The sequence below is a fragment of the Megalobrama amblycephala genome, linkage group LG12, assembly GCF_018812025.1.
Source record: "Megalobrama amblycephala isolate DHTTF-2021 linkage group LG12, ASM1881202v1, whole genome shotgun sequence".
Lineage (NCBI taxonomy): Eukaryota > Metazoa > Chordata > Actinopteri > Cypriniformes > Xenocyprididae > Megalobrama > Megalobrama amblycephala.
In genome coordinates this window covers 39,655,218-39,682,354 of record NC_063055.1, presented here as the reverse complement: position 1 = coordinate 39,682,354, position 27,137 = coordinate 39,655,218, and the positions used below count along the sequence as shown (strand labels likewise).

General features: G+C 40.2%; 1 protein-coding gene and 1 long non-coding RNA gene across 6 annotated transcripts in view; one reads left to right on the top strand and one right to left on the bottom strand.

The window, feature by feature from the left end:
- bsna (bassoon presynaptic cytomatrix protein a) overlaps nucleotides 1-27,112 on the top strand; it is a 50,974-nt gene extending 23,862 nt beyond the window's left edge. Inside the window, exons 4-14 of one of the 5 annotated variants that reach the window (XM_048211110.1) lie at nucleotides 1,384-1,842; nucleotides 2,196-8,630; nucleotides 8,736-8,897; nucleotides 9,646-11,992; nucleotides 12,479-13,242; nucleotides 15,406-15,499; nucleotides 16,718-16,849; nucleotides 17,093-17,149; nucleotides 20,067-20,190; nucleotides 20,539-20,629; nucleotides 23,456-27,112. In XM_048211110.1, the coding sequence (XP_048067067.1) occupies nucleotides 1,384-1,842; nucleotides 2,196-8,630; nucleotides 8,736-8,897; nucleotides 9,646-11,992; nucleotides 12,479-13,242; nucleotides 15,406-15,499; nucleotides 16,718-16,849; nucleotides 17,093-17,133 (10,434 nt within the window). In that variant the 3' untranslated portion in view covers nucleotides 17,134-17,149; nucleotides 20,067-20,190; nucleotides 20,539-20,629; nucleotides 23,456-27,112. Of the gene's footprint in view, nucleotides 1-1,383; nucleotides 1,843-2,195; nucleotides 8,898-9,645; nucleotides 11,993-12,478; nucleotides 13,243-15,152; nucleotides 15,180-15,405; nucleotides 15,500-16,717; nucleotides 16,850-17,092; nucleotides 17,150-20,066; nucleotides 20,191-20,538; nucleotides 20,630-23,455 lie in introns of those variants that run through there. The other 4 variants (XM_048211109.1, XM_048211112.1, XM_048211108.1 and 1 more) reach the window with 4 other exon arrangements.
- The window catches only part of LOC125280536, a 10,080-nt gene continuing 4,152 nt past the window's right edge, over nucleotides 21,210-27,137 (bottom strand). The window contains exons 2-3 of the long non-coding RNA XR_007187642.1: nucleotides 23,711-23,824; nucleotides 21,210-21,864 (exon numbers count right to left, since the gene is read on the bottom strand). This is a non-coding gene — a long non-coding RNA (uncharacterized LOC125280536). The remainder of the gene's footprint in view (nucleotides 21,865-23,710; nucleotides 23,825-27,137) is intronic.

Sequence of the window (27,137 nt, the reverse complement as noted above, 5' to 3'; positions counted from 1 at the left end):
GTGTCATTGAATGAACTGGAACAGCCTACTGATACCAGTTCTGTTCTCACAGATTCCCAGAGGCTGCTCTTGGCACATCCTAAAATGTTTACTAAATGTTTTTTATGATTGTAAAACATATATATATATATATATATATATATATATATATATAGAGAGAGAGAGAGAGAGAGAGATTTTAGAGATTTTTATTTAAAATATAAAACTTCAATATCAGGTTGATTGACCCAGCAATATGTCAAAGAACAATCCAACTAATGGATTAATGTATGAAACCCAACAAGCTGGGTTGTTTCAGCAATGGTTGTTTTTAACCAGAGTGTGCTAATTTGTTAATTAGGGTTTCATATTAGTTAATAGTTAATAATAAGAATGTTAATATTGTGTTACTCATTTGTTTCTGTGTAGTTATTCATTAATGACAGATCAGCATTCTAAAGTGTTACCCAGAATACTAAAATAATATATATTTCTGCCTCATTTTGTGATAGAAATTTGAAGGTGAAGTGAGAAGTCTGATCAAAGAAATGAGGGATTAAAACAGTGTGAATGGAAAGGCATCTGCAAATATAATAAAGACAAAAGAATAATAATTAGAGCCATATCCCGGCTGGAGAGGTGTGAATGTTTGCAGGGGAGACTGGGACTGAATGGGGCATTTGCACCACAAAACAATAGACCGGGGTGTCAAACTCAATTCCTGGAGGGCCACGGCCCTGCAGAGTTTAGCTTCAATCCTAATTAAACACTCCTAAACCAGCTCATCAAGTCTTTCAGGCTTATTTGAAAACTACAGGGGTGCTTCTCAATACTCAAATTGATGCTTCCTCATTTCCTCGCTCCTCCATCCTCCAGCCCATGACCCGGAAACCGATCAAATTTAGCCATCTCGAAGGGCATTTCAATTCCCTTACTGCAGGAGGCATGAGGAGGCGAAGAACGAGGAGTTAGAAAGCTTCTCAATCATTTAATTCACTTAAACCCTGCCCTTTCACAATCGACTGCAAGCTTGCATTAATTTTTTTAGTGACACACACATCTCAAAATCAAATCAACAGCCGATAGAGACCAAGTCCCCACTCTACATGTTTTTCTTTTTTGATAATCCATTACACTTGAATGTATGTCACAATATGAAAGTAAAGTTCTGTTGCTACCTCTGTCATCGTGACTTTAAAGCATTAATTGTTTTTTTAAAAAAAATAGTCACTCAATAATTTACTCACTAATTAATTCACTCAACATGTTGTTAGCAACATTGTCCTTTGTTTTTTATTACTTTTTTATATTTGTTACTTTGTGTACCTATTTCAAAATAAAGTACACTCTAAGATCAATTTGTGATTCTCTGTATTGAACTTAAACTTCCCTGTTGTTTTGCAGAAGAAAGAATGGCTCTGTCTGAACTGTCAGACTCAGAGACTGATGTCTGGTGGACTTGACCCTCTTCCAGTTCTACCTTCATCTCCCAGCCGTCAACCAGCGGGTTCACCTCGGCATCAGCAACTTTCCGGCAAGCAGCAGCAAGGACTTCAGGCAATGTCACCAAAGCAGAAACCTCCAGTTTCTCAACAGAGTGGTTTCTCTTCCCCCTTAGCTAGACCAGCAAGTGATCTAAAATCATCTGCACAGCCTACTACAGCTACAAAACCTCCTATGTCTACTACTACTGCATTTACTTGTGAAGAAGTGAGGAAGGAAACTGCACCCAAACTAGATAAGGGGCCTGACCTTGACAATCGGGACAATAAACCAAGTCAGAAGAGAGGAACAACAGAGTCAATTCAAACGCCTACTAAAGATGAAAAGAAAGAACTACAAAGTATTACCAGACACTATGAGGTAAGCCATTGGGTCATAGTAATGTATCCATCATTTTGCAATTTTTAATTTATTTTTAATATATAAGAGGTGTAAGAAATGTTTTTGTTAAATCATTAATCTTCAATATTTTTAACCTTAAAATTACTTCCAAAAAGAGGAAGTGAATTTTTCATTGCTTGTTGCATAGTATTGTTAGATTTTCAATAAACAATGCTCATAAAAGAATATTTTTAGATTTATAAAGAGAGGGCTCAGTGTACTGATTGATAGAGTATCACTCATAAAGAAGGAGTAGACTGAATTTATGTTGTGCACTAGCATTTGTATGTCTAAGTGTATCTTTTGTATTTATATGTTTTTTGGTCTCCCAGGAAACCAGCAAGACAAACAGCAATCATGATTTATCAAGGAGCCCACAGAGTTTGAGTGATACTGGCTATTCCTCTGATGGGATCTCCAGTTCACATAGTGAAATTACTGGACTTATCCAGGAGGAAGAGCTGAAGATGAATGAGAGAGGTCTGACTGGGCACCACACACCACCAAGTCCATCTGAGCTGAATAAGCTGGAGAGCTCCATGCGACCCCTTCTAGAGTCTAAATTTTCATCTGAAGGAGAAAGAGCACAGGACAAAAAGCGAGGAAAGCAGCAACATGGTGACATCAGGAAGCATCAATCTCGCTCAATATCAATCAGTCCAGAGGAATATGACTCAGATGAGGACCTTGAAGGCATTATGGAAGAGGAGGAAGATCCAACTGAGGGAGAGTTTAGAGCAATTCCTGCTGTAGCAGAGAGCAGTGGCCATAAAAAAAGAAATGTCGAATCTGAAGAGATTACTGATGAGGAGTTTATGAGGAGGCAAATTATGGAGATGAGTGCAGATGAGGAGAATGAGGAGGAGGATGAAGAAGAGGAAATGGAGGAAGAGGACGATGATGAGGATGAAGGCTATGGCTACAAAAAGCTAAAAAAGACACAAAAGCACATCAGTGACTCAGGAAAAGAAAAGCGCCGTCTCACTTATCACTCCAGTAGCTTTGAGGAAGAGAGTAAAACAACAAGTGATATATACAAAGGATCAGCTGAAGAGGACCTCATGGCCTCGCAAGGAGGGTTACGCAGATTCAAGACCATAGAATTAAACAACACCAGCAGTTATAGTCGAGACATGGAATTAAACAATGACAATGATCTGAGTCTTGACAGAGAGCCTGAGCTGGAGATGGAAAGCCTCACTGGTTCTCCAGAAGAAAGGTCAAGAGGGGAGTATTCCTCCACCCTCCCACCAACCACCTCTAGTTACACCTCGGGGATATCCCCTACTTCCATATCCTCTATGGAAGATGACAGTGACAGTAGTCCTAGTCGCAGGCAGCGTCTGGAGGAGGCGAAGCAGCAGAGGAAGGCCAGGCATCGCTCCCATGGCCCTCTTTTACCCACAATTGAGGATTCTTCAGAAGAAGACGAATTGAGGGAAGAAGAAGAACTCCTAAGGGAGCAGGAAAAGATGAGAGAAGTTGAGCAACAGAGAATACGAAGCACTGTCCGGAAAACAAAACGTGACAAAGAAGAGCTAAGAGCACAAAGACGCAGAGAACGATCCAAGACTCCCCCCAGCAATCTATCCCCCATTGAGGATGCTTCTCCAACAGAGGAGCTAAGACAGGCAGCCGAGATGGAGGAACTACACCGGTCCTCCTGCTCAGAATACTCTCCTTCAGCTGACTCAGATGGCGAGGGCTTTGACATTTCATCAAAGCTGTACAAATCTGGTAGTGAGTACAACCTACCAACTTTTATGTCACTTTATTCTCCTACTGAAAAACCACAAACTACATCATCTACAGCTGCTATAACCACTTCCTCTAGTGGCAAACAATTAAAAAGTGCAGAGGAAGTATATGAAGAAATGATGAGGAAAGCAGAGATGTTGCAGAAACTACAAAAGCAGCAGACACAGCAGCAATCGGGCTCAGGTCTGATTTTGCAACAGTACAGCACAAACACCTATCAAGAGTCAGATATTAGAAACAGACAAGATATTGAGGATGAATATGATTATACTGATCAAGATGATATTCACTATCAGAATGAGGAGACAGTTGATATCTATGAAGAGATCCGCCAGACCTCACAAAACATTTCAAAGCAGCTTGATGACCAAGTGGAGATGGATGTGTCCTACTCAGAAAAGCAGTTACTAGATACAGGCTCAGCCTTTGCTAAGTTGCTGGAACAAAGCAATGCTTTACTGACTCCTGGCACAAGCCCCACCCAGCTCTCAGCACCAGTATCATTTTCTGAAACTGGGACAGGAGGGCGGATACCTGATGTTAGAGTAACTCAGCATTTCTCAAAAGATGGGCCCAAAGACAGACTTAGAAATCAAACTGGTAAAAATGGTATTACACCAGCAGTTGCTGCCACAACTATTGCTGCTTATGGAGTGTATGCCAGGGAAACTGTCACTGTCTCTCAAACAAGTGCCAGTCAAACAGTGTCCACCACACAGCCCAATGTATATGGTCGGCAGACTACCACAACCACCGCTAGTGTTTCAAATGTGTCTCACAAAATAGCTGCAATCACTCAGGCTTACAACCAAAGAGAAAGTGCTGCAAGGAAAATACCAATCAGCAAAGGAGTCCAAATGAGGGATAATTCAACATCCTCAGAAACTATAAATGAATCTGGCCCAAGTTCAATTAGGTGTTATACTTACCATGAAAGGAGTCCACCGGTTTCTCCCACTTCATCTCCTCTTCATAGTCCAACACGATCTCTCGCTAGGAGAACAGCTGAGCTTTCTACTCAGACAGTTATCCCTTCAATGTTAGCTTCATCTGGGAATGCTTCTCACACCTCTCCAGTTATGGCACAGGGCACTCAGACTTCACATGGGGTTGTTTCACCATGCCTTTTTAGACAGCAGTCCTCTCAAGATACCTATTTTATGGTTAGGACAGAAGAGCTTGAGCCCACTAGCCCACCAAAGCCAGTTACCGTCAACACAGCTACATCTCCTTTGTCTTCACCGACAAGGTTTAGTCGCCAATCAACATTTGATACATACTCACCTCCTGTCAGCCCTCCTGATACTCCACCATCACTATCACCACAGCATGGTTTCTACAAGAACTATAGAGCTGAAAAAGTTAGTGTTGGAACTAGCATGGTCACCACTGCTAGCATGTACACACGTGGATCAATGTCAATGGAAAACATTTCCCTTTGTCGCATTTCCACAGTTCCTGGTACTTCAAGAATTGAGCAAGGACAAAGGTTACAGAGTGGAAGTGTAGTAGATCTACGAACTGGCATAAAGCCAACACCATTTATCATGACTGACCAAGGAATGGATTTGACTTCCTTAGCCACAGAATCTCGAAAATACTCTGGGTCTGTAGAAGGAAGCCCCATTCGTCAATCCACAACTATTCAGCCCTTAATAATGAACCTGAATACACAGGAGCAGCTGCATTTAGTAACACCAACAGCTACAACTATCAGTGTTACTGTTGCTGCATCTATGTTCATGTCCCAGCCTAAGCACCCTGTGCTGTATTGTGATTCTCTTGAAAACAGAGTTGATTTGGGCAAAGATATGGGAACAGTAGTTTGCCTGGCACCAAACAAGCCACCACCAATTGATCCATCTATACCAAAGATTGATGCAAAGCTGGAAGACCTGAGTATCCAGCAACAGCAGTTACTTAAACAGCAGCAGAAGCTTCAACAGCAACAACAACTTCTTGAGCAGCAGCTTCAGCAACATCATCAGCTTCAACAACAACAAGCTGCCTCTTTTGCTAAGTTGAACTTATCTAGCCAACTACCTCTAATCAAAAAGGATGTGCTTGTCACTCAGACAAGCACTGCCACAGAGGTTAATGTCATCTCACCGGCTATGACATCTGAGGTTTATAGTGTTGGAGGTCCACTTGAGTTAAGGGGAAAGCAAGCAGAGACAGGAATCATGAATCTAACAAACATCAAGCCTCATATGATGATGGTCCAGATAGATGGTGCTGCACAAGGAGCTACTATCACACAACTCATCAAATCAGAGGAAGGCCAGGATGCAATGAATTTAACTGGACAAATAAAATCAGAAAATCAAGTGACATGCTGTGACATGGTTTATAACCTGCCTTTTGGTGGCAGCTGTGTGGGTGGTCCATTCTCTCAAAAACCAGTCACAGATGATACTTCTAAGCTATCATCAAGAACACCTTCCACATTACCACAGCTCTATCAGCAAACTGATTTACGGCAAGATGGACAGACATACCAAGATTACGCAATTAAATCATACACATTGCCCCTCCCTGGACGGCTTCAACCATCCATGTCTGAAACTAACCTTGCAGAGGCAGGGTTGTCATCATATTCAGCAAAGCTTGATTCCCATTTTCATGCCTCTGGAGAATTATTCACAGATACGGTAAAGGATGGCTATGACGGAGGGTACCTTGGAATGGGGCTTCAATATGGCTCCTACACAGATCTTCGTCAAGGTGATGTTGCAGATCTACCAATTAGAAGGTACAGCTCCCTGACCAATATTGGCCCAGATTATGGATATTACTCAGGTGATTTTGCAGAGTCTAATCTTGCCCAGTACAGTGCCACAACTGCCAGGGAGATAAGTCGCATGTGTGCAGCACTTAACTCCATAGACAGATATAGTAGTAACCCTGACATATTACAGCTGGGCACTGAAAGAAGCAGTGGTCCACCTAGTAGAATTAATCTGCACCAAAGTCCCAGATTTGGTTTCAAGTACAGCCCAGATGGAAAGCCTCTTTCCCATAGTCAAGCTCTAACTGATCTCATAAATGCAAGACAAGCCAGTCTTCGAGCTATGTATCCATCAGCTATTAGATCAGCTGATGGCATGATCTATTCAACTATAAACACACCAATTGCATCCACAGTTCCAATTACAACCCAGCCAGCTTCAGTGCTACGTCCTTTATTAAGAGGGGTATACAGACCTTATCCTACACCAAATATGACACCAGTACCTCTGGCAAGCCTAACTAGATTGCCACTAGCTCCAAGGACTGGGCAGGCACCTTTCCAATGTCCTACACCTAATCCTCTCCCTGTTACAACATCTACAATAGTACCTGAGTCTCTAGCTATCACGACAGTCCAAGATACCCCATTGTACCTTGGCAATTCTCCAGTAAGCTTTACAGTAGCTGGAACTGTTACACAACCAAGTCAGTCCTCTTCTGTACCTGCTGGTCCTATCACATCAGCACCTATTTCAACACCAGTGGCCTTGGCAATGAGCCAGCCTGAGATCCAGCTGCAACCAATGAATCTATCTCAGCCCCACCTTCAGGCCAAGGCCACTGCCCAACCTCCTATACAACACCAACTACCACAATCTAAATCATCTGCTCAATCCTATTCTCCAGTGCAGGGTCATCCTACTGCTCCCAAAACACAGCCACCCCCATCATCTCAAGGGGGTAGAACTCCTGCCACTGCTATCAGAAATCTTGCTCCAACTCAAGAAAAAGAAACAGAGGAAAGACTGCATCAACAGCAGGAACAGCTTTTGCAAATTGAGAGAGAGAGAGTGGAACTGGAAAAATTGCGACAGCTAAGGCTTCAGGAAGAGCTTGAGCGGGAGCGTGCAGAGTTGCAGAGGCACAGAGAAAAAGAGCAGATGCTAGTACAGCGAGAGATTCAGGAATTGCAGAATATAAAGCAACAAGTTTTGCAGCAGCAGCAAGCTGAGAGAGAAAGCCAGTTGGTCCTGCAGAGAGAGCAACTAGCTCAACAAAAACAGCAGCTTGACCAGATACAATCTTTGCAACAACAGTTACAGCAGCAGCTTGAGGAACAAAAGAGACAGAAGACTGCAACAGCTGTGGCTGCAGCCAGTTCAAATACTCAAATCCTCAGTGATCAAGGTGGCAGAATTATTCAACCACAGGAATCAGCCTCAGATATGTTGTATAATGATGTTCAGGTTTTCTTAAGATCACTACCAAGTTCTACATCAGAAATATGCTTGAGAAATAGTGAAGATCAGACAGAAGTCTGGTCCATGCGTAAACAAAGATCCATGCCTCGACTGCACGATGGAAATGAGGGAGAAGTAACAATGTTCCCCTTGCCCCAAAGGCTTGTAGACTGCAGTGTGCAAACAGATGATGAAGATGGAGAAGAGAGGTATATGGTATCAAGAAGACGACGGACTAGGCGCAGTGTGGACTGTAGTGTTCAGACAGATGATGACGAAGACAAGGCAGAGTGGGAACAACCAGTTAGACGCAGACGTTCCCGTTACTCAAGACATTCTGCTGAATCTGGTGTAGACCACAAGTCCGAAGCACCTCCATTTACCTCTTCAACTGCTAAGACAGCATCCTCCAGCATTGCCACCCAGACCATTCGAGACTGTTCTAGCCAAACAGAGACTGAGCAGCTAGTTAGAGTATCCCCAAGCATACATGTCACCATCCCAGACCCCAGCAAGGTTGAAATTGTCCACTATATTTCTGGTCCTGAGAGAACACAGAAGGGTCAAAGCTTAGCTTGCCAAACTGACCCTGAGACTCAGTCTCAAAGCATAGTTATTCCACAGATAAGCATTGCTACCACTGTCAGCCCCACCAGTATCCAGTTAGTTGGTTCAGCTGATCCACTCTCCCCAGGTCAGCAGAGTGCTGCGAAGTTTGGGAGACGGAGGCCTGATCCTTTGGAGTTTGGTTACCAGCAGCATCACCTGCATAATGAGTCTCTGTCCAGCTTGATCCGGCAACAACCTAAATCTCCACAGGTGCTGTATTCCCCTGTTTCTCCTCTTTCTTCACCACAACGCATCATAGAAACATCATTCTCTTCTAGTGAGAGGCTGAATAAAGCACATGTCACCCCGCAGCAGAAGTCCTGTATTGCCGAGCCATCACAGCGACATCAGGCCCTTCCCCGCCCAATGAAGAATATTCAGAGATCTATGTCAGACCCTAAGCCTCTCAGTCCCACTACAGATGAAAATACCAAGGCTAGGATTTCACTTTATCAACAGCAAGCCCTTCAGAGTCAGGTATGGGTAATTTAGTATCTCTTTGATTGTAAACTTGCACTTGCTTTGTATAAAAGACAATATGAACTTGTGAAAAATTAGTATAACACAGGTGGTCTTGTTTCTGCTGTTTTCTATATTATATATACAGAAAATGTAATTATTGAAGTGGTCTTTGCCATGAGATTGCAGTATGATACTAATTATATATGTCTGCAAGAATGAGATGCTAAAAAATGGCCAGTTTGCATATACCTTGGATATCCCTTGGATGTTTTTTGCTGGTGTCATATTGATTTAATGTAGTTTGTTGTTGTTTGTTATGGTGTTGTTGTTTTTGTTTTTGTTTTCCGCTTACAGTACAGTATGTGCAGTATTCAGAAAGTAAATTCAAAATATGTTTTCACATTCACTTTTTTGCATTCTTGAGTGGAGTAAATTACCTTTCAATCAGTTTCTGGGACCTTTTTTGCCTGCTTGTGCCACAGACGTAAGAGAAACTCTAATTATTACAGCAGCAATACAATGTATTGTTGTATATAAGGCCAAAAAGGCAAGATAAAGTGTTTGGTCAGAATCAATATTGATTACAATAAGAATCTTTATAAAATGGACAGGAATGTGTACTCTTACATTTTTATATCACATTAAACCAGTAGTTTGAGCTATGCTAGTAGTTATGTGTAGTACTCTAATATATAACATTGTGTTGTACTCTGTATTTCATGGTCCTGGCTATTTCACTCTTCCCGGACCTGTGTCTCTGCAGCTGGCAGCCTTGCAGCAGAGCTCCCTCCTAAGGAAGGTGAAGAGGACCTTGCCAAGCCCTCCACCAGATGAGACACAACTGCCTATGGTCACACCTAACCTATCCCACATACTTGTGCCCTCTCTGCCATCTCTGAAAGGGAGTTCTCGTTTAGCTGCAAAGGCCAGTCTACTTAAGGACTTGACCCATGAGCTGAAGGCTGTTGAACAGGAATCTACAAAACTACGTAAGCAGCAGGCTGAGTTGGAGGAGGAGGAAAAGGAAATTGATGCCAAACTTAGATACCTGGAGTTGGGCATCACACAGCGAAAAGAAACTTTGGCAAAGGAGAGAGACAGGAGGGAGCTAACATACCTGCGCTGCATGGGTGATTCGCGAGACTATATGTCAGATTCTGAGCTCAACAATCTTCGCCTGACAGCTGCGGCCTCATCCTTTGAGAGCAACGGGCTAATGACCAGACCTAGCACGGCACCACTCAGCCAATTTACTTGTGAGCTGAACACTGCTGCCCAGTTTCCCCCCACATCATCTTTCATGTCGTACCAGTACCCCCAAAGTCACCCACCGGCACCTACCCCACAGAGCACAGGTTTCAACCAACCTCCCTATCCGTCAGTCTCCCAAGCTCAAGCTCTCCCCCAACCCACCCCCTTGCAGACTTATCCAACCCTATCTTATCAGGTCCAAGGGACATTTCCTTCCCAAGTCTTCCCACAGAGCCAGCCTCCATATCCAACAGACACTTCAATGCCACCTCCAGCACAGCCAAGTCAACCAGGGTTTCAGCCTACCCTACCACCTACTGGTCCAGTTCCTTATCCAACCCACAGTACACCATACCCAAGCCAGGCACCCCCCTATCCGGTCAGTCAAGCAAGCAATTATCAGCCACAGACAGACACTCTCACTTTTCACCAAAAGCCAAGACAGACATCACTTGCTGACCTTGAACACAAGATGCCCACTAATTATGAGGTTATAAGTAATCCTACAGTTGTAGTAGCAACCACTGCCCAAGATATCAGTTACAGCCAGCCTGGTTTGGGTTCATCTTATGGCCAATACAGCACAACTATGGCAAGCACTTATGGTCCCTACTCCTCTTCTGTTTCAAATACATATGGTGGGTCTTTAACAACCTCCGCAGCCTCTGGTTATGGGCCATACACAACAATCTCATCCAGTAGTTATGGGCCATACACAACAACTATTGCAAATACTTATGGATATACAGTAACTACAGCCAGTTCCTATGGGCAATATAATACCATACCTACCAATACATATGGGCAGACAACACTATCTGACCATGTGCATTCAATGGACAGCCCCTCTATGTACTCCAGTGAAGGCCTATATGGATCCTCAAACCTAGATCAGAATGTCCCAAGGAACTATGTCATGATCGATGACATATGTGAACTCACCAAAGAAGGCATGGGCACTAGTTCAGACTCACATCGCACTGAGGGTCATGGACGATATGGGAGTGACGGACTTCACACTCGAGGGGGGAGCTCTTTTGGCAGACCAGAGGATGAACGTGATGCAGATCTGTACGACCAGCATCATGGCAGGGGTAAGAGCACCTGCAGCTACCAAGCACAAGGGGCAAATACGCATGGCCGGGTAGTGGGAAGCAGTAGCATGGGTGGGGGATCATCATATTACTATGATGACTGCAGTCACTCAACACCTACATGGGCAGCGCAAAGGCACTCCTCAAAGAACCTGTGCCCTTCAGCCGTCATGTCCTCCAAGAGGAGCAAACATCGTAAACAAGGCATTGAGCAGAAGATATCCAAGTTTTCCCCAATTGAGGAAGCTCATGATGTGGAGGCAGATCTGGCCTCCTACACCATGAGCACCTCTGCAACCAGTGGTTATGGCTCAGGTTCCCATTACCATAAACTTCAGGATGGCATCTATGGTCTACGGAGTACTTACAGTCCACAACGGGGCTACTATAATGATGAACGTCTCTATGGCAATGGCAGGTCCCGTTCAACTGGCTATGGCATGGACAAAATCTCTCCCTGTGAGAGGGGCTACAGAAGCAGGTCATATGAACGGGACCGTATAGATCGGTCATACCACAGCAACTATGGCCACAGTGTGCGCCCCACTTTGCAGTCTCAATATTCAGAAAAGGAGAACTCCCACCTCATGACAAAGCTCATGGGTGTTGGGAGGGCTTTCAGCTATCCATCAAATTCATATGGTTCAAGTCACTCTCTACCCGATGTGCAGGACCATATTCGAGACCTGCCCCGGACCCATGTCTACAAACCAGATGATATGTATATAATTGACGATATGCATTGTGCTGTTTCTGACAGCGAAGGTAATTGGGAGCTGAATGCCAGCGTTACTGCCCACTTTAAACATCCCCCACCCACCCAGAGAAAGACAGTGAATAGCTGAAGTAAAGAAGTGAAAATCAAGTGCATGCCCATGTTTTGTCTTCAGGCAACATGCAGCTTTCAATAAAACTGACTCTCAGTGTTGTGCTCAGTTCCAAAAACTGCATGAGTTGTTGTGTGGTCTCTTTGTTTTTGCCCACTCTTGTTCTTTTCCAACGTGCTTCATTTGTGTGTGATATTGAATGGTTTTGACTTCCAAACCTTTTAATGAAAAAAAAAAAAAAAAAAAAATCTCTTATTTGAGATAATTGTTTTGTATGTTGTGTGTTGAGTTTAAATATATTGCATGCTTTTTATTTAAGCCTGGCTATTTTTGTTCTTCTTTTTCTTTTGCATGGCCTCAGTGTGCAATCCTCTTTCACCATCAGACATCGAGATTGATTGTGATCTGCTTTTGGTTTCCAAAGCATACCATCTTGGTCAAGAGGAGACAGACTGGTTTGAGAAGCCCCGTGATGTTCGTGGTTCCCGTCACTATGGCAGCAGTGGTCATTCTGGGAGACGAGGCCATGTCAAGCACACATACCATGATTATGATGAGCCACCAGAAGATATTTGGGCACAAGATGATTATGGTCAAACCCGCCATATTTCCTCGAGAGAGCACCGCCATCATGGCAGTGGAAGTTCTGGTAGGCACTCCTCACGTCACTCAGATGAGCCTCGATCCTCTCGATCATCACGTTCCTCAAAGGATCCATCCATGCGGCATGACTCCCGCTCCTTGTCATCTTCAGGTAGGAGGGGGGACTCTCGTTCTCAGGGCTACCACTCCTCAGATTATTCCCGTGACACCTCAGGCCACCACCATAACTCCCGCTCTGGAAAACAGTCCTCCCACCATCAAGGGTCCTCCAGCAGGAAGCAACAGGACCACCCCTCCTCATCCAGGCAGCAAGGATCCCTTGGGCCTGGACAGAAGGGACCAGGTGGACCTTCAAGTTCAAGCAGGCAAGCTGTCTCCCAGCCACCTGTTGATGGGCAGCAAGGTCAGCGAACACAGCTTCAACAGCAGGCACAGACACCAGCTGCCAGGCCGGGGTCACAGATATCTGCCACAGGTACAGCGCAACCACAGTTAGTACAAGCCCAACAACTGCAAGCTAAACCCGGACAGACTGGTCCAATGGCTCGACAACCCACCTCAGTAGCACAGACCTCCCCAGCTGCAGTAAGTAAATATTTTGAGACATAAAGTAATGTAATTAAATTGCCAGATCTTTTCTTAAAAGTGGAGTATCCTATTCAGCATGTTCCTGTGATGTTTGTAATCTTTAGTCTTAATGAACATTATGGATTAGATTTATGAAAGCTTGCAGGAATATGCCACAGAATTTTTTCATGTTCTTTAAGTCTATGGTTAGATTGAGCCATATTAGTAAGTATTGTAGGTTTTTTTTTAGAGTTTTAAAGTTCATTAAAGGTATAGTTCACCAAAAATAAAATTGCTGTTAATTTACTCACCCTCAGGTCATTCAAGATGTAGGTGACTTTCTTTCTTCAGTAGAATGCTAAAGATGATTTTTAGTTAAACCCATGTTTTTTGGTGCAGGTCAACAAAGGCCATCACTCTGAAAGTAAAAAACGTGGAACAGGCAACACAAAATTAAGCCCTGTGGCTCCTGATGATATATTCTTATGAATGGTCTATATACAGTCTTATGAATCAAAACCATCAGTCTGTGCAAGAAACTGAACATTATTTACAACATTATTACCTGTAACCCATAGCCTCAAGCTTTATCTCGCATAGTGCATGCACAATAGCAAAATAGCATTGCAATGCTCCATTGTCTACCATTGTCTACTGACGTATGCGCAGAGGCAAAATCACGCATGAAATGACACCATTGCTGTTTACAAAAGAGAGGGAGGATGCGTGTGCAGACCAAATGTCTTCACCAGCAGTTTAACACCAGCAAGTAAAGCAGTTTAAAAGAAGCTGGTATTACGGTGGTTGATGATTCTGATGTAAAACAAGTTTTGTTCATACCCAAATATACCAATCAATAACTGAGAGAGCTGAAGGAAGCAGTGGCAGCACCTTAACCACAAGCCTTGGAGAGACAGAGGGCTGTTGAAATGTGGTGGTGCTCATGTTCTCAGTGCCATGGAATGATAGCAGAGGTAGAGAGCCTCTGTTGTCATGAGTGGGGCACTGAAATGCCATTTTGCTGTCGTGTATACGCTATGCACGAAAAAGCTTGAGCTTCAGACTCTTCTGAATGCACAAAGGACCTGAGGCTATGGATTACAGGTAATAATGTTGTAAATAATGTTTAGTTTCTTGCACAGACTGATCATTTTGCTTCATAAGACCTCAATTTACTGTCAGGAGCCACAGGGATTTATTTTGAGTTGCCTGCATCTTCTTTTTTTGACTCTTAACATGACAGCACCCGTTGACTTGCAATTTATTAATTACCAAGGACAATGTGTTCATGTTTAGTGTTCTACTAAAGAAAGAAAGTAAATTAACAGCAGATTTAAAATTTCAGGGGGACTATTCATTTAAGAGCCAGTGTAAGCCATCAGAAGTTAGATCACTGTGGCCAGATGAGATGGACCTTGTTCTCTTTATCTGTTTTACCTGTACCTGGTTTATTACAAGTCTTGCAAGGTAGCACTGATAGTCCTCAAATATTCTAGATAGGCCTTGTTCTTCTGGGCCTGTATTACAGAAACATCATAACTTAAAATCCTATCCTATCTGTTTATCCATGGTAATTTCACTTAAGAAATAGAACCATTTCAAATCTTAGGTCAATGCTTGTGTGCAGCAAACTAAAAACGAGACACATGCTATATGCAATGCATAACAACGTCTAAGTGACTCCAATGCTGCATTTCCTTTATGCAAAACTAAGCCAATTCTATTATGTTGCTGCCTTGCAAGTGCTGGCATTTTTTTCTTTTCTAGGAAGTGCAAACCTACTTTTTCTTCTAATGCCATTCTATTAGTTACATATGCATAGTTACATAATCTTTTGTCTATATGTTCGAATGTATGCCTAACAATTTTCCTGTATTCACCATCTTTGTTCTATACTCTGTTCTGTTACAAAACTCCCCTTTCTTTAGTGCCTGCTTAAGTTATAGATTGAAAGAGTGAGTTATAGTTTTCTTTTAAACAGTTAACATATATTTTAAATCATGAAGGTTAAATCATAATATTGATTTTAATTTCACATTAAATATGTATTTATTTTTATTTCAATAATAAAGCATAATTACATATCAATTGAACTGAACTTTAACTTAAAATATAAGTAACAAACAGTTTAAATATATGAATAAGTGTATTTTATAAACATGTATCTCTTGTCTCCAATAGACTAAACCAGAGCCTACCCCTGTCACTGCTATTGGAGCTAAAGCAGTCCCCAGTCAGCCTGCCAAAATAGCTCAACCTCCACTTACCGGGATAGGTAATTGTGCTCGGCCTAGATTCACTACAATCACAATCGAAGGACAGCATTTTTTTGCTTTTGAAATTCTAACAAATTACGTATGCATGTCATGTTTGTATTGTGCTGTTATTTATTTAGTGTGGATTTCGTTTGTTGCAATGTTAGCCGTGCTGCTCAGTGCTCTCACTAAATACTAGGGATATACAAGTATGATGATTTTTACAACTTCAGTGATTAAGACACCTATAAGTAACAATGAAGTAAATATCTAGTTCAGTCATGAAACTCTAGATGTCACAGGCTGATCGGTCCTTTACATGCAATCTGTTAGCAAACACATAATTTACTACACGGCACAAGCTGATTGTCCTCTGCTGATTCTGCAGCCAACAAGCTTACTTGCTCAACCTTTAAATAGTGTTTGATGTAAGCAGGTCCAGAGTTTCCTTTGAAATCCTCCACCTCCCCCAGCACCACCTGTCTAAATCTGCTACAGGATTTATGTATGCTTATTCATGCAGCAGGAGAATTTCTTACATGCAAGCCTGGCCAAAAATAACATTGTACCTATACCACTGATATACCATCGGCCTTTGTGGGGAAAAACACGTTACACCAAATAAATTAGTGAAGAATGAGTGTATATTTAGTAATCAGGATTTTGATTTGTAAATATTGGCAAGACAGCCATGTAATGACAGTGTATACTTTGAAGAAAATAGCCTATAATGATATGTAATCATATTTGAAAACTCTTGATATTTAGTAAGAGCAATAAAAAGCATGCATGCATGAAAGGAAACACTGCAAAAGTGGCAAAAATAAAGAGACAGCAAGTTGTGGAAAAATGTCATTCTTTTTACGGGAAAAAATTTACATGTCATGCCAATGAGAATCCTTGTGATAAGGACTTCCGGTGGCAGAGAATTTCAAGTTGAGTTCAAGTTTGGTGAATTTGCAACATTGACCAATTGAAATTTTTAATTTTGGCAGTGACATCTTCGTGAGTGGTACTTCTTGATAGTTACACAATGAACAAGGCAATAATTCAAGCGATGTCTACTCAACCACTTCTTCATAATATAAAGTGTAATAAATGTGCTCTTGATGATTAATGAGTGGTTACTGACTGATCATTAAATTATCTTGGATTACTACCAAGATTTTCCATCCATATCCATACCTAAATGAAGTGGGATATATGAGTCTGTTGACAATGTTCCCATAATTCTCTAGGCTCCAAGGCTCCTCCAAGGCCTGGAGGAATTGGCAGTGCAGCTGCAGGTCAGACGGGTGTAGATGGAGATAGCATGCTGTCTAAAATTTTGCCTGGAGGAGCTGCAGAACAGGCTGGCAAACTAGGAGAAGGTGAGCAGAGTTTCCAAGATGTAACTAGTACTTTTAGTCAGTTATTATTAAAGGCATAGTTTAAGTAACACAAGGAGTCTTATTAACCAATGTTTTTTCTGAATTATTTTTCATTTGCAAAAAGGCATGTAATCATATGTACAGACACAATATTTTTTTTATATAATCTATATTAATCTATTGGTTTTCTCCTTTTATTTTCATGTTCTATTTTACTTTATTTTTTTTCTGTGACTGGCACAGCCATCTCTGGATTTGGCAAGAAGTTCACCTCCTTGTGGTGAGGAAGTACATTTAAAGGTGGGTGCAACTGCTTTTCTCTTTAGAGGTCACACTTTAGAATAATGGTCCATCATTAATAGGTAACTATGCAGGATAAATGAGTAATTTACATTAACACTTCTACTATAATATAGAAAGAAGATTAACTAATGAGATAGTTGCTTATAATCAACAATATTTACTGAATGTAGCCTCATTAAGAACTATTAACTATAACAAATTAAATGAGCAATATCACCAGGTAGCCGTGCGATATCGCTCTTTATACAACAGTTTGTATTCTGGTTCTCGAATCTGATTGGCTGAGAGGTCTTTCCAGCCATGTGATATTCTACCAGTATCGCCATAGTAACTGTTTCACACTTTGAATCACTCCGCTGTGAGCATTCTCACAGTGAGTGTCATGGCGGACGAGCAAACCCACCATATTTTTACAGAGACCTCCGTTATTTTGTCACAGAATATAGTTTTTAGGCAAGAATGTAGTTGTTTAGACCTCAGATATGCTATTTATATGTAAACATAGCAACTATTTGAATGTGAGCTTCAGGCCATCAGCGGGTGTTCAGTGCTCGTGTACCCGCCGAGAACAGCTTCATCTCGGCCAGTCCTTCGGGAATTTGCTGCTGGCTCTTACGTAGATACATGAGGTAAAATTCATTTTGGGTATATCAAACAGGCAATCTTTCGGTCTTATTAAAGGATTAGTCCACTTTTAAATAAACTTTTCCTGATAATTTACTCACCCCCATGTCATCCAAGATGTTCATGTCTTTCTTTCGTCAGTTGAAAAGAAATGAAGGTTTTTGAGGAAAACATTCCAGGATTTTTCTCCATATAGTGGATTTCAATGGCTACCAACAGGTTGAAGGTCAAAATTACAGTTTCAGTGCAGCTTCAAAGAGCTTTAAATGATACCAGACAAGGAATAAGAGTCTTATCTAGAGAAACAATCGTTCATTTTCGAAAAAAAAAATACAACCGTTTATGCTTTATAAACACAAAATATTGCCTTGAACATACTTCCCATTTCCGCATTCTTCAAAACGCTTACACTGAATGTTCTACACCTTCCCTATTCTACTTACGGAACGAACACGGTGCCAGTTTCGTTTTTTTCCGTAAGTAGAATAGGGAAGGCGTAGGACATTCATTCACTGAAACTGCAGTTTGGACCTTCAGCCTGTTGGTAGCCATTGAAATCCACTATATGGAGAAAAATCCTAGAATGTTTTCCTCATAAACCTTAATTTCTTTTCGACTGACGAAAGAAAGACATGAATATCTTGGATGACATGGGGTTGAGTAAATTATCAGGAAAAGTTTGTTTAAAAGTGGACTAATCCTTTAATCTATTACTTGTTCCAGAGCTAATAGATTTGGCTTAAGGGCTATATTAAGTTTCATAACTTTATATTTATATAAACTGGACTTAAATCCTGTACTATGCGTCCTGTGCTTTTGTACGTTTGACTGAACTGTTTGCTTGCGTTTATTTCCTATTGTACAAACTTCTTATTCTGTTATAATGGCTATTGTTGTTCATTTAAATATTAATGTTCAATAAATACTATTTTATATAAATAACATACTGTATTTGGTATTGAGAAAGAGTCAGTTAGTGATTGATTTCAACTTCAGTGAAAGTTACATTAATAAGCCATTAGATGGTCGTAAAGATTTTTATGAGTGAGTCATTCAAATATAAGATTGACATGAAGAATATCAGATGCAGGTAATACGCTCGCTTTAAGTCGATCTCTCTCTCATAATACTTAATACAAATACAACATAATACAATAAGCTTCAATGAAGCGACTGAACGTTCCTTTATTACTAGTTCTGAAGTTTTAGAATTAGTAATGGAGGCTTGGGCTCAACTGTTAAACTGTCAACTTGAGAATCAATTTGAATGTCCACTGGAAAGCAATATCTTTGTCTTTGTACTACATTTAAGGGGATTTCCTATGACAGCACTAGTCGATGCATTTGCGTCTTGTAAGATCTTGTTTAAAGTAAAAACAACATCCTTGTTTACAACCTTGTTTCAGTTCCTTTCAATATAAAAGTCTTTGAGAATAACTCATTCATTGCTGTCATCTACTGGCGTATTAATGTAACTTTCACTGAAGTCGAAATCACAATCACTAATGAAACCTTTCTCAATAATACGGCATGTTATTTATATGAAATAATATTTATTGAACATTAATATTCAAATGAACAACAATAGCCATTATAACAGTATAAGAAGTTTGTACAATAGAAAATAATCACAAGCAAACAGTTCAGTCAAACGTACAAAAGCACGCTCAGGTTAATACAGGATTTAAATTCAATGTAAATATAAAGTTATGAAACATAATATAGCTATTAGCTCTGGAACAAACAATAGATTAATAAGACCAAAGATTGCCCATTTGATATAGGCTATCCAAAATAAAGGTAAAGCTGTACTCGGTGGGTACATGAGCTCTGAACAGCCGCTGGCGGCCTGGCATCTCCGACAACTTCTAAACAAATTTATAAATAGGCGCTATGTTTACATATATGTCACATATTTGAGGTCTAAATAACTACATTCTTGCCTAAAAAAACTATTAAAACTACTTTCCGTGACAGAATAACAGTAGTATCTGTAAAAATATGGTGGGTTTGCTTGTCTGCCGTGACGCTCGCTGTGGGAATGCTGAAAGTGGAATGATACAAACAGTGAAATGGTTACCATGGTGATACTGGTAGAATATCTCATGGCTGGAAAGACCTCTCAGCCAATCAGATTCGAGAACCTGAACGAACTGTTGTATAAAAAGAACGATCAATTACAGTGGGGTCAGAGAGAGAGAGCAGCTGATTGAGAACGGTTCATTATAGCAAGGTGTCATATATTTTTAGCTACACAGTGATTATTCTAATTGTTTCTGTGTTATTTTAGGGTGTCTACAATGACAGAGGACATTTTGCACTGGAAAAACCTATGAAGTTTCCCTATAATGTTTTAATTTAAAGAGAAGACAACACAAGAAAGTGAGAGGGAGAGAAGCTATCTTGTTGCTCTGGTAAGAAAAAAAAGGTTATGATAAGTAGATGATAAATGTCATATATTATCTTAGGGTTGTGCGGTATAACATGTTGGATCTGTAAACCTGGTTCCCTGAATAGGGAACGAGATGCTGCTTCAGTAGGTGACACTACGGGATCCTCTGGTGTGATGATTGTCTGAAGCTCATAAAAAATCATGCCAATTAATTTGCAGATATCGCTAACACCTTCCACTGAGGCGTGATATTCATTTTTGTTAGAGATGGTGAAATTGCAATGTTTTTGACCATTTTGTAAAAACCATCTTGCAATAGTTAATAGTTAAAGAATAGAATTTGTTCTTGTTTTGTTTTTGTTTTTTTAAGCCAACCAGGACTGGAATCACAGGACTCTACCAACTCAAGGTCTGGGTCATAATTCAAAGGAGACAACACTATTTGCTCTGCAAGCCAAATTGTAAGTAGCTTTAAAATATAAAGGGGATGGAAACATAGATTGGCAACAATGGGGAGCAGTTTTATTATCTCTTAGATGAAGTGGGTTGTCCGCTAGAGATGAAGTGTCCAGTTCCTCCCTGGACACACACGCCCATGTTCCCTCATCCACATTTCATTTGGTTGGCAGAGAGGGCATTGCAAATAAGGCCTGGATGCCCAGAGCTGTGTTTGCCAGCTCAGCCACTTGTGAGCCAATGTAGTAGAGGAAGTTCTTTCTTTCCTATTTGAAGGAAAAATACTGGACAGTGGTCTCGACTGGTGGGGAAGAAATCTGAAAATTAGAACCAAATTTAGCCAGCCAATGTTGTGTAGATGTTAAACTACACTTAGGGCATAGATGTGTTAAAGGGTTAGTTCACCCAAATATGAAGAAAAAAAAAAAATTCAATTTACATTTAGCAGACGCTTTTATCCAAAGCGACTTACATTGCATTATACTATACATTTGTATCTCAGTATGTGCAATCCCTGGGATTGAACCCATGACCTTGGCATTGCTAGTGCCATGCTCTAACCACTGAGCTACAGGAAAGCAATTACTCACTCTCATGCCGTTCCACACCTGTAAGACATTTGTTCATCTTCAAAACACAAGTGAATCGAGCAGTTTAGTCCACATTTTCTGAAGAGACACGATCACTTTATATGATGAATAGATTGTGTTTCTTCAGACTATTTTTGAATGGCCCTTTATGCTTTACATAAACTATAGACTAAAGGCACAATATGTAAATTTTCACCACTAGAGGTCGCTTATTCAAAACAAAGGCGTAGCTTGATGATGCCTTGATTTCACAGAATCATGGGAGGTGTTGTCTTCACATCTACAGCTGGTGGAAAAGAATCGAGACTCGGGCAGAAATCTGACTTTTATTATGCCGCAGTCGCCAGTCAAAAGTGTGTGGAGTAACGCAGCGCTGTTTATCATATTAGATACATTTGAGTGTAATGTAAAAAGTCTTACATATTGTGCCTTTAACAGCAGATTGGCCCTTGGGTCCATGTTCAGAACTTAGAAGCATCTATAAACTGTCTGTAACGTAACATTTAAAGTTGTCGAGTGTCTTTTTTCCAATTATCCTAGATAATATGCAGATTCAGCCATAAGTAAGTCATCCATATGTTGAGTACAAACACTGTGACTGTGTTGTGCTTTCTCCAAACTGATGTGAGTCTGATGGGGAATGGGGAAACCTGTTGGCAATAAAAAAAAAGATAAGAGTCATTTGTCCCAATGCTGCAACTTACAATGTATTTCAACCAGTTATTACAATGTATAGCTAGCAACCATATAGACAAAGTCCCTTTAAGACAAGTCATTTCACTCGGCGGCCATCTTTGAAACGCCTCTCGGGCATCCTGGGCATCATGCAGCTCCTATCTCTTTGAATGGGGAAACATCAGAATCTCCAAAACTGTTCGCCAACCTTACGATTAAATTTCATATTTGAAATCACCAATGAAATCTAACAACAACCGACTCATAAATTTAGTCTCTAAACGCTCGAATCATGACAAAAAAAAACTGTATTTTTCAGGCTGGATCAAGCTAATGCGCATGCGCAGACCTAAATGCGCGTCTCTTCGGAGGCGCGCGTCTGACTGTTTCTATAGAAACCGGTGATTCTAACGGCCGCTGAAGTGACGCGATGACTTTACCAGTCGGCGATTGGCTCTTGGCTTTAGAAGGCGGGACTTATTCCGCCATATTGCGCGTTACACTTTCTCCCATTCAAAACAATACGAGTGACACGTCTTGTGTTATTCTATAGTCTTTGATATAGAGCACCATAGCAACAAGTTCCATAGACTTCCATTGAAAAAGATCAAAGGAATATCTTTGGATAGAAGTGTCATAGAAACATGAGGGTGGGCTCATTTGACTCGGGGCAGCAAACGGCTAATCACAAATCACCTTAAACACTTCATAGTCACACCCTAGCAACCATTTAGAGAACCGTAGCAACCCAAAGCATAGAGGGATATCTTCAAATCTGAATATCATAGAGGCATGAGGGTTGATTTATATCATTCATACTGGCAAGCAGCCTTTGGAGTATCATCATTGGTAGCTGCCAAGCCACTCCCTAGTAACCAAAGAGTACCCTAGCAACCGTTTTGCAAGATCTATATCTCTGCATCAGAACATAGTAGAGACATGACATTGGCTCTTTTGATTCATGCTAGCAAACTGGACTTCCAACATGCTACACATGCTAGCAGTGAATAGCTAAATGCTAATACTGATTAGCTAAGTGCTAAAGTGGGCTGAGAACATGCTAAGAACTTTATAGAAACTCCATAGTAACTATCTGTGACAACTACCAACCACCTAGTAACACCATAGCAACCACCCAGGTTACCATAGCAACCGCCTAGCAACCACCCAGAACACCCTAGCAACCGCCTAGCAACCCTTAGCAACCACCCCAAGTACCTTAGCAACTGCCTAGCAACACCCTAGCAACCACCTATGTTACCATAGCAACCACATAGCAACACCTTAGCAACCACCCCAAGTACCTTATCAACTGCCTAGCAACCGCCTAGCAACCACCCAGAACACCCTAGCAACTGCCTAGCAACCTCCCAGAACATCTTGGCAATTGCCTAGAAACACCCTAGCAACCGAGTTCCGATTTTGCCACTGCAAGCACCATTCACATTTTCTTCAGGAAATGTACATTCTAGTTATTTTTGTAATTCCATTTGTTTATGCTATAGTGGCACATCTATTTCAATGTCTGTTATTGGATTGTAATGCCTCCATATTGTTCTTCTTTAGATTATTTGGGAATTCTGTATCTGTGTTCCATCCGAACAGCACGGCCAAAGATTTGAACATCTCTGAGCAGCTCCACAGAGCTTCCTCCTCCTGGCCTACAGGACACAGTACAAGAAGACAGCGGAGAGCGATGACTCCAGTCGCACAATATCAGTAAACTACGCAGGTCGATCAGTGTGACTTGATAATGCCTACAGTGAATCTCTGGAAACAAGCTAACACGTTCTCACTCGAGAAGCGCAGCGAGTTACTTACGGAGAAGTGTGATTCCGTGTTTCTCTTGTCACTTGGGAAATGCTCTTCACTCCCCTCTCAGGAATGGAAGAAATAGCAATGTTTGAACACTTAGAAAAACTTCATAGGTTTTTCCTAAAAACAAAACAAAAAAAAAAAAAAAAGAAGAAGGAAAATCATGAACATGGTAACTGTAACACACATCTCTATGCTAAGTCCTTTAACTCAACATTCCAGAATGAGGAAGAAAAAAAAAACCTGTTTGTTTGTTTTTGTCTTTTTTTTCCTTCCTTCTCTTGCTATGTGCTATAAAAGTGTAAAGCGGACTCGGAATGCATGTAATCCAAGACCTTACACTGTTCACGATATCAACGAGAGATCGACAATGCGTTTCTACTCGAGCAGAGAGAATATGAAGAAGAGGATGAAAGAAATTCTAGGACAAGCCCAAACATAAGACTCCGATCATCCCGTAAGAAATCACAATGTCAGGTTCTGGCCGATCAGGTCTTTTTTATTCATTATCCTTTCCAAAGTGTTCAGAAATTGTCCTCAGGCTGCAGAATGGGGTATTTTTACAACAATTGTACGGTACTGGAGAGTTGGAATATTGTGCATTATCTTTTTGTTTTGTTGTTCTATTGTCGCCTTACTATGTTTGTAGATATTTTTCTATTCACAATTTCTATTTTTTTTTTTTCACATTGTTTGTATATGGAAAAAGTTTATTTCTATTTTTGCATTTTTTAAATAATTGCATTAAGTTTCTTTGTTTTAAATCCATTGTTACTTGTTTACAGTTTCATTTTTTTTTTTTTTTTTAAATATATATATATATTTTAGTTTATTTTTATGAGTTTAAGAATAGATCAAAAGCAATAGTGGATGGTGGTCAGTCAGTAAAGAGCACAATTGTTCGATGTTTTTACAGTAGTGGTCAGGAGAGTCTGTAAACCTGTAATATATCTGTATGGTTCAGGATCACTGTCTATTGAGTCATTAAAAAAGTGATGCCCAGTCTCTTACAATAACACATTAGGTGTCAAAGCCATGATTTGTTTTAAAAGATTTTTTATTAAATAATAATAATAATAATAATAATTAAGAAAAACACTAGTGGGAGAAATAAGAGAGCTGTTTAGTGGAATGTTGGAGCTTTTAAGCAAGTAGAGATTGCATGTTCTAAAAAAGAAAAAAAAAAATCTTGATATTGCTATATGTTCTAATGGTATGTGTGAATGATTTTGGATGTGTGTATGTATGCATCTACATTTGTTATCATTCAATCAAAAAAAAAGAGAGAAAAAAATTCTGATCAACAACCAGAAATGAAACATTTGGTCAGAGGACTTTTAATTTCAGACCTTCTATGCAATGATTTTCTCAGCTGAGAGAGAAAAAAAAAAAAAATGGTTGTCAGAGTATTGAAACGAAATAATACACCTAATCCAAGAATAACTAGATAGTGTAGTTTCACAAATGTTATTAGGGGGCTGATCTGTTTGTATAAGAGAAACTGTAATGTAAATAATCAATCTGAATGGAAATTGTGTTTCCCATATTTGTGGCATGCTTTCCCATTGCTGAAATGGAACCAATTAGCCATAGCGATTAACATGAACATCAATCATTTCTCACTATCAACGGATGGTCGTTGCCGCTAGATGAAAGACATATGATGCTTAGCTGCCTCTCGGTGCAATACTTAAATACAATTATAATATATATAAGGAGGTTTATATTGAGAAATATTAAACAAAACACGTGTTATCTGATCTTAAAAGATACTTTATGTGCAGACCGTTGGAAATCTCGAGTGATCATACATAATATCTGTGTGTTCAGAAAGGCTCTTGAGTTTACACTGTAAAAAAGAATTGTTGGTTTAACTTAAAAAAGCGTTACCTGGTTGCCTTAAATTTTTTGAATTAAAAGATTTGAGTTAATAATACAATGAAGGCGATTGGTTTGATCAACAGAAACTCGAAATATGATCTTATCTGAACCACATTAAGTTGATCTGACAAAAGAAAAAACTATTTTTACAGTGTCGAGGAGCCCAACAACACAGACTACAGCCGTTCAGTTAAATCACAAGTTATATTTGTTTAGATATATTGGGATATATTTATTTTTTCAAAAAGAAGTTTTAAATAACTATACCAAAATTGAATAAATCATATTTTATTAAAACAAATGAATATTATGTAAATGGATTAGAATGTATATGGGGCAGCGCGTAAGAGAGTGTATAAAGAGCAGTTATATGTACAGCACCTACAGACCACTAAAGAAACACCCAACGGAAGTCTGTTTGTACTGCCTGCAATATGAACTATATTAGCTATCATTCTGTCTTGCGTCTCAGAGATTTTTATTTATTATTGTGCATGTGTGTGTTCGATCCTTTTCACCTCAGGAAAGCATATAGACTTAATGCACCAAGGGGAGATATATGCATAGCTATAAGGGCTTAATTACAATACCAAGAAAGCCATTCATTCTAACACCCTAAGTTTTTGATTCATTAGGGCTTTTGACTGTGATGTATGTCAGGGAAACCAGATCACCTGCCATTACCTGTGGTATTTATTTATCCGCTCATTCGCGCAATCCTTTTTACTGGGTTAGAAAACAGTTACTCTTGTAGGAGTAAATTAGAGGCACAAAGAAAGAAACACATGACAGGAAATAAACAGGTCACTGTCACTCTGGAACAAAAAAAGGGAAACAATCAGCTAAATTTGTGTTTAAAATAGCCTGAGAAGTGCATGGGCCTTCCCTCCCGCCCCGTCCCGACCCTTTGCTGCTCAGTTGCACTGGCAACCATTTTCACGGTTAAAAAGACATGAATATATCTGTAAAACATGTAAATTGTACTATACTTCTGCACACGAAACAGTCAAAGCAAGGTGTAAAATGACCTGTTGTTTTGTGTAAATTAAGTCTAAAAAAAAAAGAGCATCACAACATAAACAGAAACCAAATAAACACATAAATATTCAAATAAATCACACTGTGTATGTGGTCGGCTCATGTGGACTGTTTGGAAATGTAAAAAAAAAATGTATTGAGACATTTTTGGTCTATGGTCTATTCTTGTTGTGATTGTAAAAAACTCTTTAAAAAAGAGAAAATGGCTTCCATATAATTTGTGGATGGGGAAATTTAAAATCAACATGTATTTTAGAAAAAAAAAGAGAACAACAGACAACAGTTTGAAGGTGGTCGAAAAATAAAATAAGTGTTACACTGACTGTTGTGAGAGCATATCCATATATCCATTGTAAACTTTGTGTTTGTTTCAGTGTATACCTGTAGTAGGCTTGATGTAACGTCATGTTGTGTGATGAAAGTAATAATGACCCTCCGATACAATCAGGAAAAAATAAAAGAGGATTTTAAAAAACACCTGAATCTTAACTGTCCTTTTCACTACTATGAGAGT